At 61.6% G+C, this 12,981-nt stretch overlaps 1 protein-coding gene across 1 annotated transcript in view; it reads right to left on the minus strand.

Moving 5' to 3' along the window:
• Nucleotides 1-8,575, minus strand: part of LOC102382602 (NAC-alpha domain-containing protein 1) — a 17,001-nt gene extending 8,426 nt beyond the window's left edge. The window contains exons 1-2 of the mRNA XM_025193655.1: nucleotides 8,310-8,575; nucleotides 1-1,592 (exon numbers count right to left, since the gene is read on the minus strand). The exon at nucleotides 1-1,592 is cut by the window's left edge and continues 4,444 nt beyond it. Coding sequence (XP_025049440.1) covers nucleotides 1-1,592; nucleotides 8,310-8,442 — 1,725 coding nt within the window. The 5' untranslated portion in view covers nucleotides 8,443-8,575. The remainder of the gene's footprint in view (nucleotides 1,593-8,309) is intronic.
• Between the last annotated feature and the right edge of the window lie 4,406 nt (nucleotides 8,576-12,981).

Here is a 12,981-nt window from a genome sequence, read left to right on the forward strand (position 1 = left end):
CGTCCACGCCACGAAGAGGAGGCTGCCGCGGAAGGGCAGCAGCACGGCGGGGATCATGTGGTCGTTGTCCGTGCTCTCCGTGAAGTCCGACGGCAGCTCGGCCGAGGACGCCGTGGTCTCTGCCTGCAGGCTGCTGGGCGTCTCCGCCTCGGAGGAGCAGCTGGACTCCGAGTGCAGCCCGGGGAAAGCCAGGGGCGAGCAGCCGCCTGCCGCGGGCTCTTTGGCGGCAGGCCTGGCACCCTCTTGGCCCAAAGTGAGGATGTCCACTTTCACGGGCAGCATTTCAGGCCCAGGCTCTCCTCCCTGCAAGTCAAAGGCTTTTTCTTCAGCCACAAGCCGCTCGCCTGACATCTCCAGCTGCAATTTGGAGGGGACCTGGGAGACAGAGGTAGCAGTTTCAGAGTCCCACTCATCTTCTTCTTCTGGGGTGGTTTGACCATCAGCTTCCTCCTCCTCGGCCGGCAGCGAGAGGGGAGCTGCATTTCCAGATGAAAGTCTATCAAAAGTCACGTCCCCCTCTTCTTCTTCCTCCTCCTCCTCCTCGGGGGACTGGCAGGAGCTCGTGGGGAACCTCGCCGGCTCCTCCAGCGACTCCCCGTAGACTGCGGGGGTCTCCATGGCTTCCGACTCGGCCATCAAGTTGGGGGAGCACGACGGGGACGTGCTGGAGGTGCCCGAGGAAGCCCAGCTGCCCCCCTCGGCCGTGATGTAGGAGCCCGAGGGGGAGGTGGGCGGCGAGCAGAGCCCTTCGTTCTCCATGTCGTTCTGCTCCTCGCTCAGGCTGTCCCTGGCGTAGGGGTGGTGCTTGAGGTGGGAAAACACCGTCTTGATCGGCGTGGAGGGGGCCGTGAAGTAGAGGTCGGGGTCCAGGCCGCCGGCGGGCTTGGCCTGCGGGAGCTCTGCTCCGGCCACCTCGTCAGGGGGGTCTTTGGCAGGCGCGGGGGACGGGGAAGGCACATCAGCCGTGGTTTCACCCTGAGAAAGCGGCACGTCCGCAAGCTCCTCGCCGAGCTCTCCTGTCTCCCGGCTGGCGCACGTGGGGCCGTGAGCCGAGGCTTTTGGTACGGGGCAGGGACAGTCTGCCGGCATTGCCTGGGGCGGGAGCTTCCCCGCCGCCTCCGAGCTGGGGTCTTCCTGGTCGCTTGACTCCCCTCCGGCCGCGGCCACCTCCTCGGCCTTGGCGCCCATTAGCAAGCCCTGCAGCTCGGCACCGGCCTCCTCCTCCTCGCTGCTGCATCGCGTCTCCTCGCCCATCACTATCCGAGTGTCGGGCATGTCCAGGGCCAGCGCCTCCTGCAAGCCCTTGGGGGCCAGACACATTTTGGGGGCCGTCTCCAGGAGGACCTGGCCACACTCGGTCAGGGCAGCCAAGCCGGCCGTGCTGCCGCCGACCGCAGCATCACAGCTGGCGCCTTCGGGCTGCGGCCGGTCCTCTTTCTTGGCTGGCAGGAAGGCCAGGACGCCGGGGTCCATGGTGCCACGGGGCGTACAATCGGAGTCGGCTGTCGGGGAGGCCTGCAGGGGCATCATGGCCTTGGGGGGCACCGTGTCCTCGCCGGGGGTGGAGGCGCAGGACACGTGGCCGGATCCATCTGGGGAGAGAGCAGAAGGAGCCGTGAGTCCAGCAGGCTGCAGCGTAGGGGGCCAAGTCTCCTCGGCTTGCAGCGACTTAAGGGCTTGACACGACTTTCCCAGCATGACGAAGGCTCCAATTAAGGTGTTAACCCCCTCCACCTCCCAGGGATCACGGCCCCCGGTGCACCGACACTGTGCCACGGCGTGCACGGGGAAGGAGAGGTCTCCATTGTGCAGCTGCCCCATGCACAAGTCCAAGTCAACCCCAACTCCCCCAGACTGGCACTAGAGACCATGGAGCCCCCCCCAGCTCCAGGGAGCCCCCGTGGCGGCATCACCCCCTCCTACAATCAGCCCACCCCTACCCAATTGCTTCATCCCCAAGCTGCCTTCCCTCCCTCACCCTGGGCCGGCAGAGCTCGTCCGTCAGCGACATCAAGGACCCCCTGCCTTGAGCCGGTATCCCCTGCAAACATCCATCCTCCTACATTGGGAGCCAGCCCAGTTTGGACTCCCACATCCCAGCTGGCAAGTCGAGGCCACACACATGCAGTCTGTGCCATCCACATCTGGATTTGGAAACCCAGGGCTATGCAGAACCACTCAGTCACAGACAATGAGGGTTGAAGGGAGCTCAGGAGGTCACGTCTAGTCCAACCCCTGCTCCAAGCAGCACCAGCCCCAACTACATCATCCCAGCCGAGGCTTTGTCTAGTCAGGTCTTCAAAACCTCCAAGGATGGAGCCCACCACCTCTCTGAGGAGCCTGTCCCTGCGGTCACTTCCTCCGAGTAGCAAGCCCAGAGACCTAAGCCCTTATGCAGTGCTATTCTCGCCCAGGCAGGCATTCGCAGGACAAAGCCTGTCCTCTGCACCAGGAGGAGTCATTTCATACATCTCCTGGACACGAGCTACCAAACCAAGGCACCGTGCTGCAGGGAGGAAAGGCACAACCCGGTTCCAGTTTCATACGGTCTCTAGTGCCCACAGCAAGGTCAAATGTGGCCGCTACTATATTTTCTGCACATATAACAGGCACCTTCTCTCCTCCCCCCCCCCCCCCCAAAAAAGGAACAGGACCCCCCAAAACGGGGGGCATATTAGGAAACATTTTCTGCCCGCAGTCAGAAGCGGCCTAGCTGGATCCTGCTCCGTAGGGTGGCAGCTGTGGTACGACTGCTCAGACAGCTGAAGGAGTCCATGGATGTAACGGTTCGTTGGCATTGATGTTAGCTGGATTGGAAAAACCTTCCTTAGGGCAATTCAGCCGTCTGCTAGCTGCTCCTGCTCTCTGCTTCACTGCCTCTTTAGCTCTTCTCAAAACCAGATCCACCCATGGAGACCAGCCTGCAGCAGCAGCTAGGGATTCAGCTTTAGTTATGCAGAGAAGGGAGGGTGAATCAGCTGAAGATTAGGCTCTGTCCCTGCTCTAGGCAGCCATAAACTGGCAAAACCTTGTTCTTGAAAGGCAGAATGGAGGGGAAAAAAAGAAGTGCATTATATTTAGGGGCAGGGGGTTATGTGCAAGGAAGTACGTTAAATCACCAGTCAGCACAGACTCTTCCTGGTAACCGACAGTGCTGGAAAACTGGATAAAACACTCAAATTAAGTGTTGGAGAGCCGTGACGAGATGGGCAAGAGACGGTTGTTTTCTGTTTGTGAAACACCAGCCAAAAATATTCATGCCCATGCTGCCCCCCGCCCCCAGTCTTTAAGTAAGGAGCTGGGGGCAGGCAGCGTTTGCTGGGGTTTCTAGCCCTTGCTGCCCTGCAAATTAGCAGCTGGGATCTATTCACAGGCTTTCCCAGGAGTTCATCCAAACAGGCTCCAGCCTTTGTTCGCAAGCTGTTCACTTCAGCAGTTTGCAGCCAACTATTCATGAGGGATGATTGCCGTCAGGGGGTGGGGGAAAAAATACCGCCACGTGACGGAGGGCGGCATTGTGAGGCCTCAAAGGCTCGGTCTGCATCCACGTGTGCCCTGAAGGGACCAGACCACCTTTTGTGGACACCGCCCCACCAAATGCAGAACAGGCGCTGCCTTTGTTCCCGCAGCCCTGCTTCCTCCCCGCGCTCCCGCTCTCTTCTCCAGGGTCCGCGGACCCCCCGAGCAGCCCCTGCCCGAGCCCGGGGGCCTGAGCACCTCCACTAGTTGCAGGCCAGGTTGCATTGCAGTGGTGCTCTGCCTGTGTCTGCCTCACCAAATTCAAGTCCAAATGGAAGTGCATTTGCAGCAGCCTCCCGGGAGGGTAGACCTCGTCTTGGCAGCTCGGCAGAGACCTGGGGTGAGGATACCCAAGCGCTTTCCCGAGGGAGAGGAAGCCGGTGATGCTGCAGCACCGGAGGGAGGAGTTGGAGCCGTCTACGAGACCTCGCCGCTGTGTCCCGTGGTGAAAACGTGCCCCCTTTCTGCCACATCCTTGCAGGAGAGAGATGCTGCAGGACCGTTTGGGACAGGAAGGGAAGGTTTCTTGCTCACGGGATCATAGACTGGTCGGGCTGGCAGGGCCTTCAGGAGGTCGCATCCAAGCCAGCCCCCAGGACCGTCCCCATCCAAACCCTGCTGCCAAGCCCTTGATCACCTGCCGTCAACCCTGTCGCATGAGCGCTCCAAGATGCTGAAAGCCCCAAACCTGGCACAGGTAAAGCAGGGCGACAAAGGCTGGCAGTGCCCCGATGCTGCAAGGGGTGTTCAACCGTACCCAAGAGATGCCAGGCCCCTACAGAGGAAGGTAAACCCCACCGCCCCCATCCATCCCAATGGGACCGGGGGGGGGGGGGGGGGAAAAACTTTCTTCCTGACCCCAATGCAATGTCGCTCTGACCCCGAGCAGAGGGGCAAGACCCTCTGGGGTCGAGTCCCAGCAGAAGCACTGGCGCAGCCCAGCTGCCATCTGCAGCCAGCACCCAATGCCTCTGAAGGGGAAAAAAAAAAAAAATTAAATGAAAAAGCCACGCAAACCCCAGCCCCCAAAGCAGCAAAACACACTGCTTCCTGGCCCAGAAAAACCCACCAAACACCCTCCAACACTGAAGCTCCCTACTGTGTAGTTCATCAGCTCCTGGGATCCTGGGCTAGGAAGGATCGGGCTTGGGTCTCCCCGAGGTCCAGCACCACCTGCAAGCGGACCCGGCAGCCTGCTCTGGATGTTTCCCCCCATTAGCGCAGCCCGAGCTTGTTTGCAGAGGAGAACGCCCCGACGAGGGGACGGGGTGGGCAGGATGCGGCGTAGCGGGCCCCGGGGCAGAGCCGTCCCTGGCCCCTCGGGGAGGGGAGAAGCAGAGGGACGGGCAGCTGGGTTGCGTGTCCAGAGTTGGAGAGAAGCGAGGCTGGACAGGACTTCTGTGGGTCTGCCCGAGGCAGGATTAGCCCTGTCCAAACCATCCCAGACAAATGCATCATCTAAACTCTTCATAAAACCACCATCGGCCCCAACACAGCGCCAGGCATCACACCCGACCCTGCCGCAGGGGGGACCGCCGCAGCCAGCATTTAGCTTTTACAAGCCGTTGTTAATATACAGGAGAGATCCAAGGAAGAGGGCCGGGAGGGTAACCCCCCCAGTCCATACCCATCTGACCAGGGGATAACATGCCTTCGACCCCAAACGCAGCGTTGGTCCGACCCTGAGCACAGAGGCAAGCCCACCCCAACTTTACAAGGTTCAATTATTGCAATTATTAAGCATTCAAATAGCAACACCCTGAGCTTCCCTGCTCTATCCGGGTGATGGGAAGGAGCTGTGCAAGCCACAGGGATCCATCCCACACCCCTGTTTTCAAAGGGGGAAGGGGAACAGCTGCTGGCATCCGGCCCTTACCTGGCTAGCTACCCTCCGCAACCCCAGCCCTGGCTTTGCTGGGGTTTAAAGTCACAGTGGGTCAGCTCTTCTGATACCACGATGGGAGCAGACAGACTGGACACACACCGCTTATCTCAGTATAATTTAATACTAGCACAGCTGGTGTCTGCCCAGGGCCTTCAGCACAGGGATTTGCTCTCTAGAAAACCCACGTGATTAGAAGCTACTAGCAACTCCGCTTGTCCAAGCCAGGGCTGAGCGAGAACGGCGAAGGACCTTTGTGACACCGAGCGGCCAAATGTCCAGCTTGGGGCTGCGACTAGCTCCGATGCCCTACAAGCTATAAGGAGAGCCTGTCGAGAGACCAACAATATGCTTATCCCCTGGTGCCGAGGGACAGGGCTCAGGGAGGAAGGCCTAGCGCTGTAGCAGAGGAGGGTCCAAATCCATTCCCAGCTCCCTATAAGACTAGGCAAGTCGTTTAATTTATCCCAGAGTCTGCTGGTCCCTACAGCATGCGCACCATTGACATCCAGGCAAGCTGCACTGTCCATCCCTGGAGCTAAGCCTTAGGGGCACGAGGGAAACCGAGGCACCACGGAGGCATGCGGGCAGCAGGGGAGCAGCCCACAGCTAAGCACCCTATAGCCACTGTCTTGCTACTGGAAAGGCACTCGATTAGACAAACAAGGTCTTGGATGAGCAAGTGGCACCTTTACTGACCCACGATCCAGCTAGATCAGGAGCATCTCGGCTCACCCAGTTGCAGCCACCTCTGGGGCGGGGGCTGGCGGATGGCGTTTCCATTGCTAGCACCTATCGATCCGGCGGCCCCAGAGGCCGGGCAGGATGGCTGCTTCCGAGAAGCCGGAGAGACGGCCCCGCGCCCCTCGAGACACTCTTCCTGCCAGCGAGCCATTAGCTGAGGCTGCCCCTGCCCAGCTCCGAGACGCCGCAGCAGGCGCGAGGGCCCTTCCGTCTTCGCTTACCCACAGCAGCTGGGCTCAGAGGGGGGCACCGGGGCTCCTGCAGCCTCTGCAAACACCCCTGCTGCACGGGGCAGCCTGCTCACACTAGGAGCCGGGCCACGGGCAATAGCAAAGGGGATGAAGCGAGTGGATCGGGGCAGAACCCCAGCCCAGCCCAGCGCTAGGGGCGCTTGTACACATCACGGTCTTTTGCACTCCAACAGCGTGATTTGCACGAGTGGGTTTTCCGGACGCTTTAAAAGTCTGTCTGGAAGACACCATCCGAGGTCAAGATCTTGCCACAACCCCACTGGGTTTGCCTGGAGAAGCGCCAGCCCTGCCAGCTCCCCCCCTCCACCACGTCCACCTTCATGCCAAAGCCGCCAGGGTTGCAGGGTGCATGGGGCTGCCTTGCAGTTCACCACCAGTGCAGGTGCAGCCCTGGCTGCTGGGCAGGTCAGCCAGGCTTGCTGCTGCATTTCTGCAGCTCCACCTTCCCCTGAGCCGAAGGCTGCGCATGCCCGAGCCCTGGGCCTCCAGGGCATGTTCCCACCATGGGGCATCTGCTCCATCTGGATTTGCCCCCCTGGGCACTTCAGATCAGTGACTAGGCTGGTACCGAACCATCACCTGGGATGGAGAGGACATCCAGATGTTGGTACCAGAGACTCCAAGCAGCTCTGCTGCAATATTACGGGCTGCATCAATCCCAATCCTCAGTTATTATGTGCCCCCCATCTATGTGACCTTGTTCCATGGGCATGCAAGCACCCCGTCTCCTCTGAGCCCAACTGGTTTGTAGGCACAGCACTGGCACTCTGGATCTCTGCAAGGGGGTCCTAGCACGAAGCCCGAATTGCCCATCTCCTGGAGCAGCAGAGGGGCTAGGTGCATGACCCCCCTCTCCCCACCAAGCCTGGCATCTGGGGCCGGCTCCAGGAGAGAGCAGACTTTCCTGCCAGGCTGCAGAAGCCTGGCAGCGCCCGGGGCACCCTGCCGGACACCGCAACAGCTGGCAACAAGCAGGGAGAGGGGGCAGCTCCAACCCCAGCCCGTGCAAATCCCCTCAAGGGCTCAGCAGCCCACGCGCCGCCCACGACACAAGGAGACAACCGGCCTGGCTGCAAGGAGCTTAGAGCGGTGACGCCCCAAGGGGAGCCCTAATCCCCACACGCAGCATCTCCCTGCGCAGGGATTAGCCCCGGGACAGGGCACACGGCAGGGAGGATCAGCCGGGCCAGCTCACGTCACCAAGCGGCGCACAGCCCCGAGGGCCAGCTCCCCCAGCCCCAGGCTCCTCCGAAACCAGGTGCAGCCTTGCCCAGCCTCCGTCGCCGAGCTGGCACGAACCCCGCGGGCCAGTGCACCCCACCCAGCAAGTGGCAGTGCAAGGGACCTCAGCCAGGCCCCAGACTCCAGAGACCCTTGCTCCCCGGAGCTCGAGGCAGGGCTTGCTAGCCCAAGGGAGCCAAGGCGACCGCCCAGCCCAGGCAGGGGCTGCAGCAGCCTTGCCTTGAGCCCCTTTCAGGGGTGCCACACAGCACCATGTGATGCACAGGTGCAACCCAGACACATCAAACAGGAAAACCCTAGTGTTAACACAGCATGCCCAGGGGTAGGCAGAGATCTTTGCAAAAGAATGGCTCTATTGCTTTTCTGCAGTCAGAGAACTAGCATTTTCCAAGGGGTGACTCAACTGTAGTGAGGTGGAGAGCCACGAGCCTCAATGCAGCCCAGGTACAGCAAGGCTGGCTTCCCCACAGAGCCTCCACCCATGGCACCCACCACAGGGTGCCCAGGGCAGGGAAGACCAGCCAAGACCCAGCCCTGGTTGCAATATACCCCAGGGCTGGGAGACCCTCAGCCCCACACAGCTGCTCCCACAAGCCAGGGGCTCTGAGGGAAGCAGCCTCCAGAGCTCATTAACCAAGCCGTTAGCACCCAGCACAGGCCCCGCTGCTTACCTGGGGCCGGCGGCACCTGCAGCTCCTGGGCATCTGCTGCATTCACGGCGTCTAAGGCAGGCAAGTGTGAGGCTCGGGGAAGATCTTGAGGCTGGAGGGAAGGGCTAGGGCCCGGGGACTGGGCTAGGGCCATGGCAAAGCCCCCAGCCTCTGGCAGGGGCCTGCAGAGACCCTGGTGCCAAGCAAAGATGGAAATCTCTAGCTACACCAAGCCCTAAATCCACCCTAAAGAAACCTCCCCTACCCCCAGCAGCCTTTGGGGAGGAGCCAGCACACCTGCTTTTATCAGGTAGGGACCGGGGCTGCAATGTCTTCTGGGAGGGAGAAAGGGGGCAGGGCTTGGAGCCCTAGTGTATATAAGACACAGGGGGCTCGCTTCTTTTTTTTGTGGTGGTATTTTAGTCTGTCTAGGTCTGGTTGTGCTGCTTTTCTGCCTATTAGTGTCTTAAAAATGGGGGGTGTAGCTGGAGGTGCCCTGCATGCAGATCCTGTGCAGAAGGAAAGGGGGGCAGCATGATGAGCTGGGGCTGATGGGGCAGCTGAAGGCACCTGGGGAGGGGAGGGAAGGGAAGGAATGAGAAGGGGCCATGTTCCCTGTCTCCCTTTCCATGCACATGCACCCCAGTGAGAGGCAGAGATGCTGGCGGAGGTGAGGTGTGACGCCCTCCTGGGCATCAGGGGTGCCTCTAGCTCCCCTACAACAAGCAGCCCCACATGGCTTGCTCCCTGGTGACTTGCTGGAGAAGGACTTAAATAAGCTTCTGCCCCCCACAGACCTCCTAAATCCCACGCTGCTCTGTGATCCAGCTGTTGGAAGTGTGGCAGAGCTGCTGACCCAGCAGGTCTCTCCAGTCCCCCCTGGCTGCTGTGCTCCACCCCAGAGGTGGCTGCAGCTTGCTGAGGTGTGGAGGCTGAACGCCTGCAGGTGGGCTGAATTCAGTGTTAATTGGGAAGCCTGATGGACTGGGGAGACCCTTGGAAGAAGAGCACCGAGGAGCTGCTAGCTAGGCAATGATTTCCCAGCAGAAGCCCTCGTGCGCTGGGGCCCGGGAGGTACGGCTGCTGGCATCGCGGTGTGGAAAGAAAGGGGCATAGACCCAAACGCACTGCGAAGGATGGGGTGCTGCTCAGCCCAGGGTGCTTGGCATGACGGGTGAGCCCCCTCATTTTCTATGGCTGGGGACAGAGTAGGAGGCATCAAGGAGTCAGTATTACCACGATGGGGAGGTCTCGGCTCAGCTCAGAGCCTTCCCTAGGCCTGGGCCCGCTCAGGATTTGGGCCACGGGTGCATGCATTTCCAGCTAGCATGTTCCCTACCTTCCTCCCCAGTGTCCGACGGTGCTGGCTGCATTTCAGGAGCGGCGAATCTACCTCCTGCCCTCAAAGCAGACGAAGCAGAGCAGCAAACTGGCCTGTTTTCCGAGCCTCTTAACCTCCCCAGCTCAAACCTCTGCTTTGCCCAGCCCCAAAGCCGTTGCACCCGGCGCCGCAGGCCAGGCCAGGCTGTGATGCAGGGGGGATGCACCTGGCTGCGTCTGGGACCCTCTTCACATCATCGCTAGTGAAACGCTTTGGGGGTCAGGCAGCTTTGAGGAGTTGCCATCCCCACATGGGACAGTGGAGGGGCGTCCAGCCAGCTGGCTTCCTCCCTTGCAGGCTGGACTACGCCAGGCCTGGTGGGTTTTGCAGGCTGGGCATCTTCTGACCAAAACCGTCTCGGGCTGCATGGTGGGATGCAGCGGTGCCGTTGCACCCCCGAAGTGGCTGCATTGCTGCGGCAGGTGGAGCGGGTACCGAAGGCGGCTTCTCCCGCACGAGCGAGCGCCCGCCTGACCAAGGGCGGGAACAAAATGCACGTGCACGTTCTGCGGCGAAGACAGGACAATGACGGCGACCTTTCCCGAGTGGTCTCGGGGGAGCTCGGAGAGCCGGTTCCTTACTCTGCTCGGTCTCCTGGTGCCCGTCGCTGCGTGGGGTGAGGGGCCAGCTCGGCATGGCCCGGGCAGGCCTGTCGAGGAAGTCTGCTGTCTTGCTCCGTGCCCCCGTCTGGGGAAGAGAGCAGCTCCCTTAAGCCGTGGCTGTGCTATAACGGGAGCAGCGCCCTGCACCGGGGAAGCGAAGGGGGATGGGGCCGGCAGGCAGGTGGCTCTCATCCCTGCTAATCCCGCAGGATTTCCCCACCCCGGCACAACCGGGCCTGCTTGAGATGGCTTTGTCCTGCCCCGTCGGGCTGCCCGCACGGCCCTTTCTGCCCCGTTGCCTGCGACCCCCTGAGTAGATGGAGGGAGAGATGCCTTTAGGGGCCCTCGCTGTATGTCCCTGGGTAACAACAGCGTGAGAGCCGCCACCACGGCGCTCGGTGCTGCACGGCCCCCTGGCAAGAGACCCCGCGGTCTAAAGGGTTGCATTCACGGGACGCTTCGAGGCTCCTTTCTGCGTGCCGGGAGCTGAAGTGCAAAGGCAAGGAGCCAGAGCCAGACCCGCGTCTCCTGCACCTGGCCCCGTACCAGGTGCCTTTGGTGGGATCAAGGCGAGGTGCCTGGGGGCCGTGGTGGTCACCCACGTTGGAGAGACTTGCATCCAGATAGGGATGGGCTGCCAGCAGGATCTGGAGGGCCACGGACGTATCTGGAGGGGTCTGGCCTGCAGAGGAGGAGTGGGATGGAGCTGGATCGGTGTCCGCAAGGGGTTTATAACGCGGGGTTTGGGATGGAGCAGGCCAGGGGTTTATGCCGTGGGGTTTGGAGCAGGTCAGGAGGGAGAGGCATGGCGCTGGGGCTGGGCTAGCGGCGGGGACGGCGGGTCCTGCATCCCTTGGCGCTTGCTAAAAGAAACGGGACGTTCACTACGCGTGCCCTCTGGCTTGAGCAGCTCCAGCCATCACCCGTGGGCTACCCAGCCTTGGGAAGCACGGAGGAGGCCTCCCCTCCGCCCTGCAGAGCTGCGGGGAGTCCTCTCTCTGCCGTGGGGAGCAACGTCCTTCCCTCCGTGGTTTGTCACCAACGGTGGCACGAGCCGTGACTCCTCCGTGGGCCTACGGTCTCAGGGACGTCAGCCAAGATGGTGCGAGACGGCGTGGCGTGGAAATGCGTGTCATTTCCCGTCAAACTTTGCAGCACCGGAAAGAAAGCGGGTTTGTCCTGATCTGGAGTCGCGTGCGTCTGCTCCAGCCCCTGGGCCGCGCCCGGGAGCGAGGCGCTGTAATGCCCAGCGGAGCGGTGCCGGCATCGAGGGTCTCGCACCCGCTTCTGGGGCAAGTGCCGCCGGGCTTTTGTTGTCCGGGAAAGAAATGGGGCGAGGGTTTACTCCGGCTTTGAGACAGCTGAAAATCAAGCCCTGCTGCTAACTCCCTGCCAGCATCCGTGGCTTTGCTTGCGCTGCCCTGTCTTTCTAAAAGCTATGCGCCCATCCAGCCCCGGGCTCCCGGCAGGGGTGACAGGGTGGGATTCACCCTTTCTAGGCAGGACAGCCCGGCTACAAAACACAACATTGGCCCTAGATGCGTGCAGTGGCTCTACCCCCAGCCCCGTCGCCCGGCCCGGCAGTGGCGTCAGCAGTGCCAGGCTGGCCGTTTGGGCGAGCTGCTGCTATTGCAAATCCAGCAGATAAAACACAATGACTTGTTTTATTTCTGCAGGATCCACGCAGAGCAGCCTCTATTGTGCCGCTGTTGTTTTAGCGACGACGGTTTTGCCCGGGCTGCTTTTTCCCCTTCAAACTTCCTGGGGCCTGCAAAATGTCACCCTTGCCGGAGCGGCCTCGGCGCTGCCTGGCTTGGGCATAGCCGGATGAGAAAAGCCTGGGAGATCGGGGTTTCTCTCTAAGGATGTCTTGCCCGCGGTGCAGGAGATGGGGGAAGCGGAAGGGACCTGGGGCAGCGAGAACTGGGGTCTCCTGCCCACGGCCAACACATCTGGATTTGCAGCAGGATGGGGGGAGGCTGGTTATATCCCGCTCCCCCCACAGCTCTCTACTCTTGGACTTCTCTGGAAAGAAACAACCATCCGGGTTTCTCTTTGCAGGGATTTGCAAAAAGGGGGTTGGCCATCGGGGCCGCCCTGGCTTGCGGGATACGTCTGCCCCTGCCCCTGCCCATCCGACCCATCCGGGTCTAACCCACTGTCCTCTTCTGCATCTAGGTCATACTAACGCCGTCAGCGCCGACGTCTCCTGTTTGCTTGCATGCAGGGGAGGACCTTGCGCCTGCGGCGCTGCCATCCACCCATCCGCCTGATGCCCCACGTGGCGGGGCGATGCTACGGGGGGGCTTTTCCCTGCCTCGGCCGCTCTTGCAGGGAGCCGGGTTTCCCTCTGCCTCTCCCGCCCTGCACGGGGGGTTCGGAGACGGTCATCGCTGTGCCAGGGACCCACTGACCCCAGGCCCGTCTCTCATCCGCATGATCCGAGCACACGGGCACCTCCCAGCACCCATGCGCCCACCCCAATGCGTGCCCCGGCTCACGCATGTACACACGGGCACCCCACGGGCCGCTGATGCACACAGACACGCCGGCCCTCCGTGCCCACGCAGGCCTGCACAACCACGGTGGAGACAACACGCTGCCATGCACCCGGCACGCAGGCTCGCACGCGCACGCACACGGATGCCAGAACAAACAGGCTCCGGCACACACCCACCCACACATGCCAGCCCCCCGCTCCGCCGCCACG

This window comes from Alligator sinensis, unplaced genomic scaffold (genome assembly GCF_000455745.1).
Source record: "Alligator sinensis unplaced genomic scaffold, ASM45574v1 scaffold1675_1, whole genome shotgun sequence".
NCBI lineage: Eukaryota > Metazoa > Chordata > Crocodylia > Alligatoridae > Alligator > Alligator sinensis.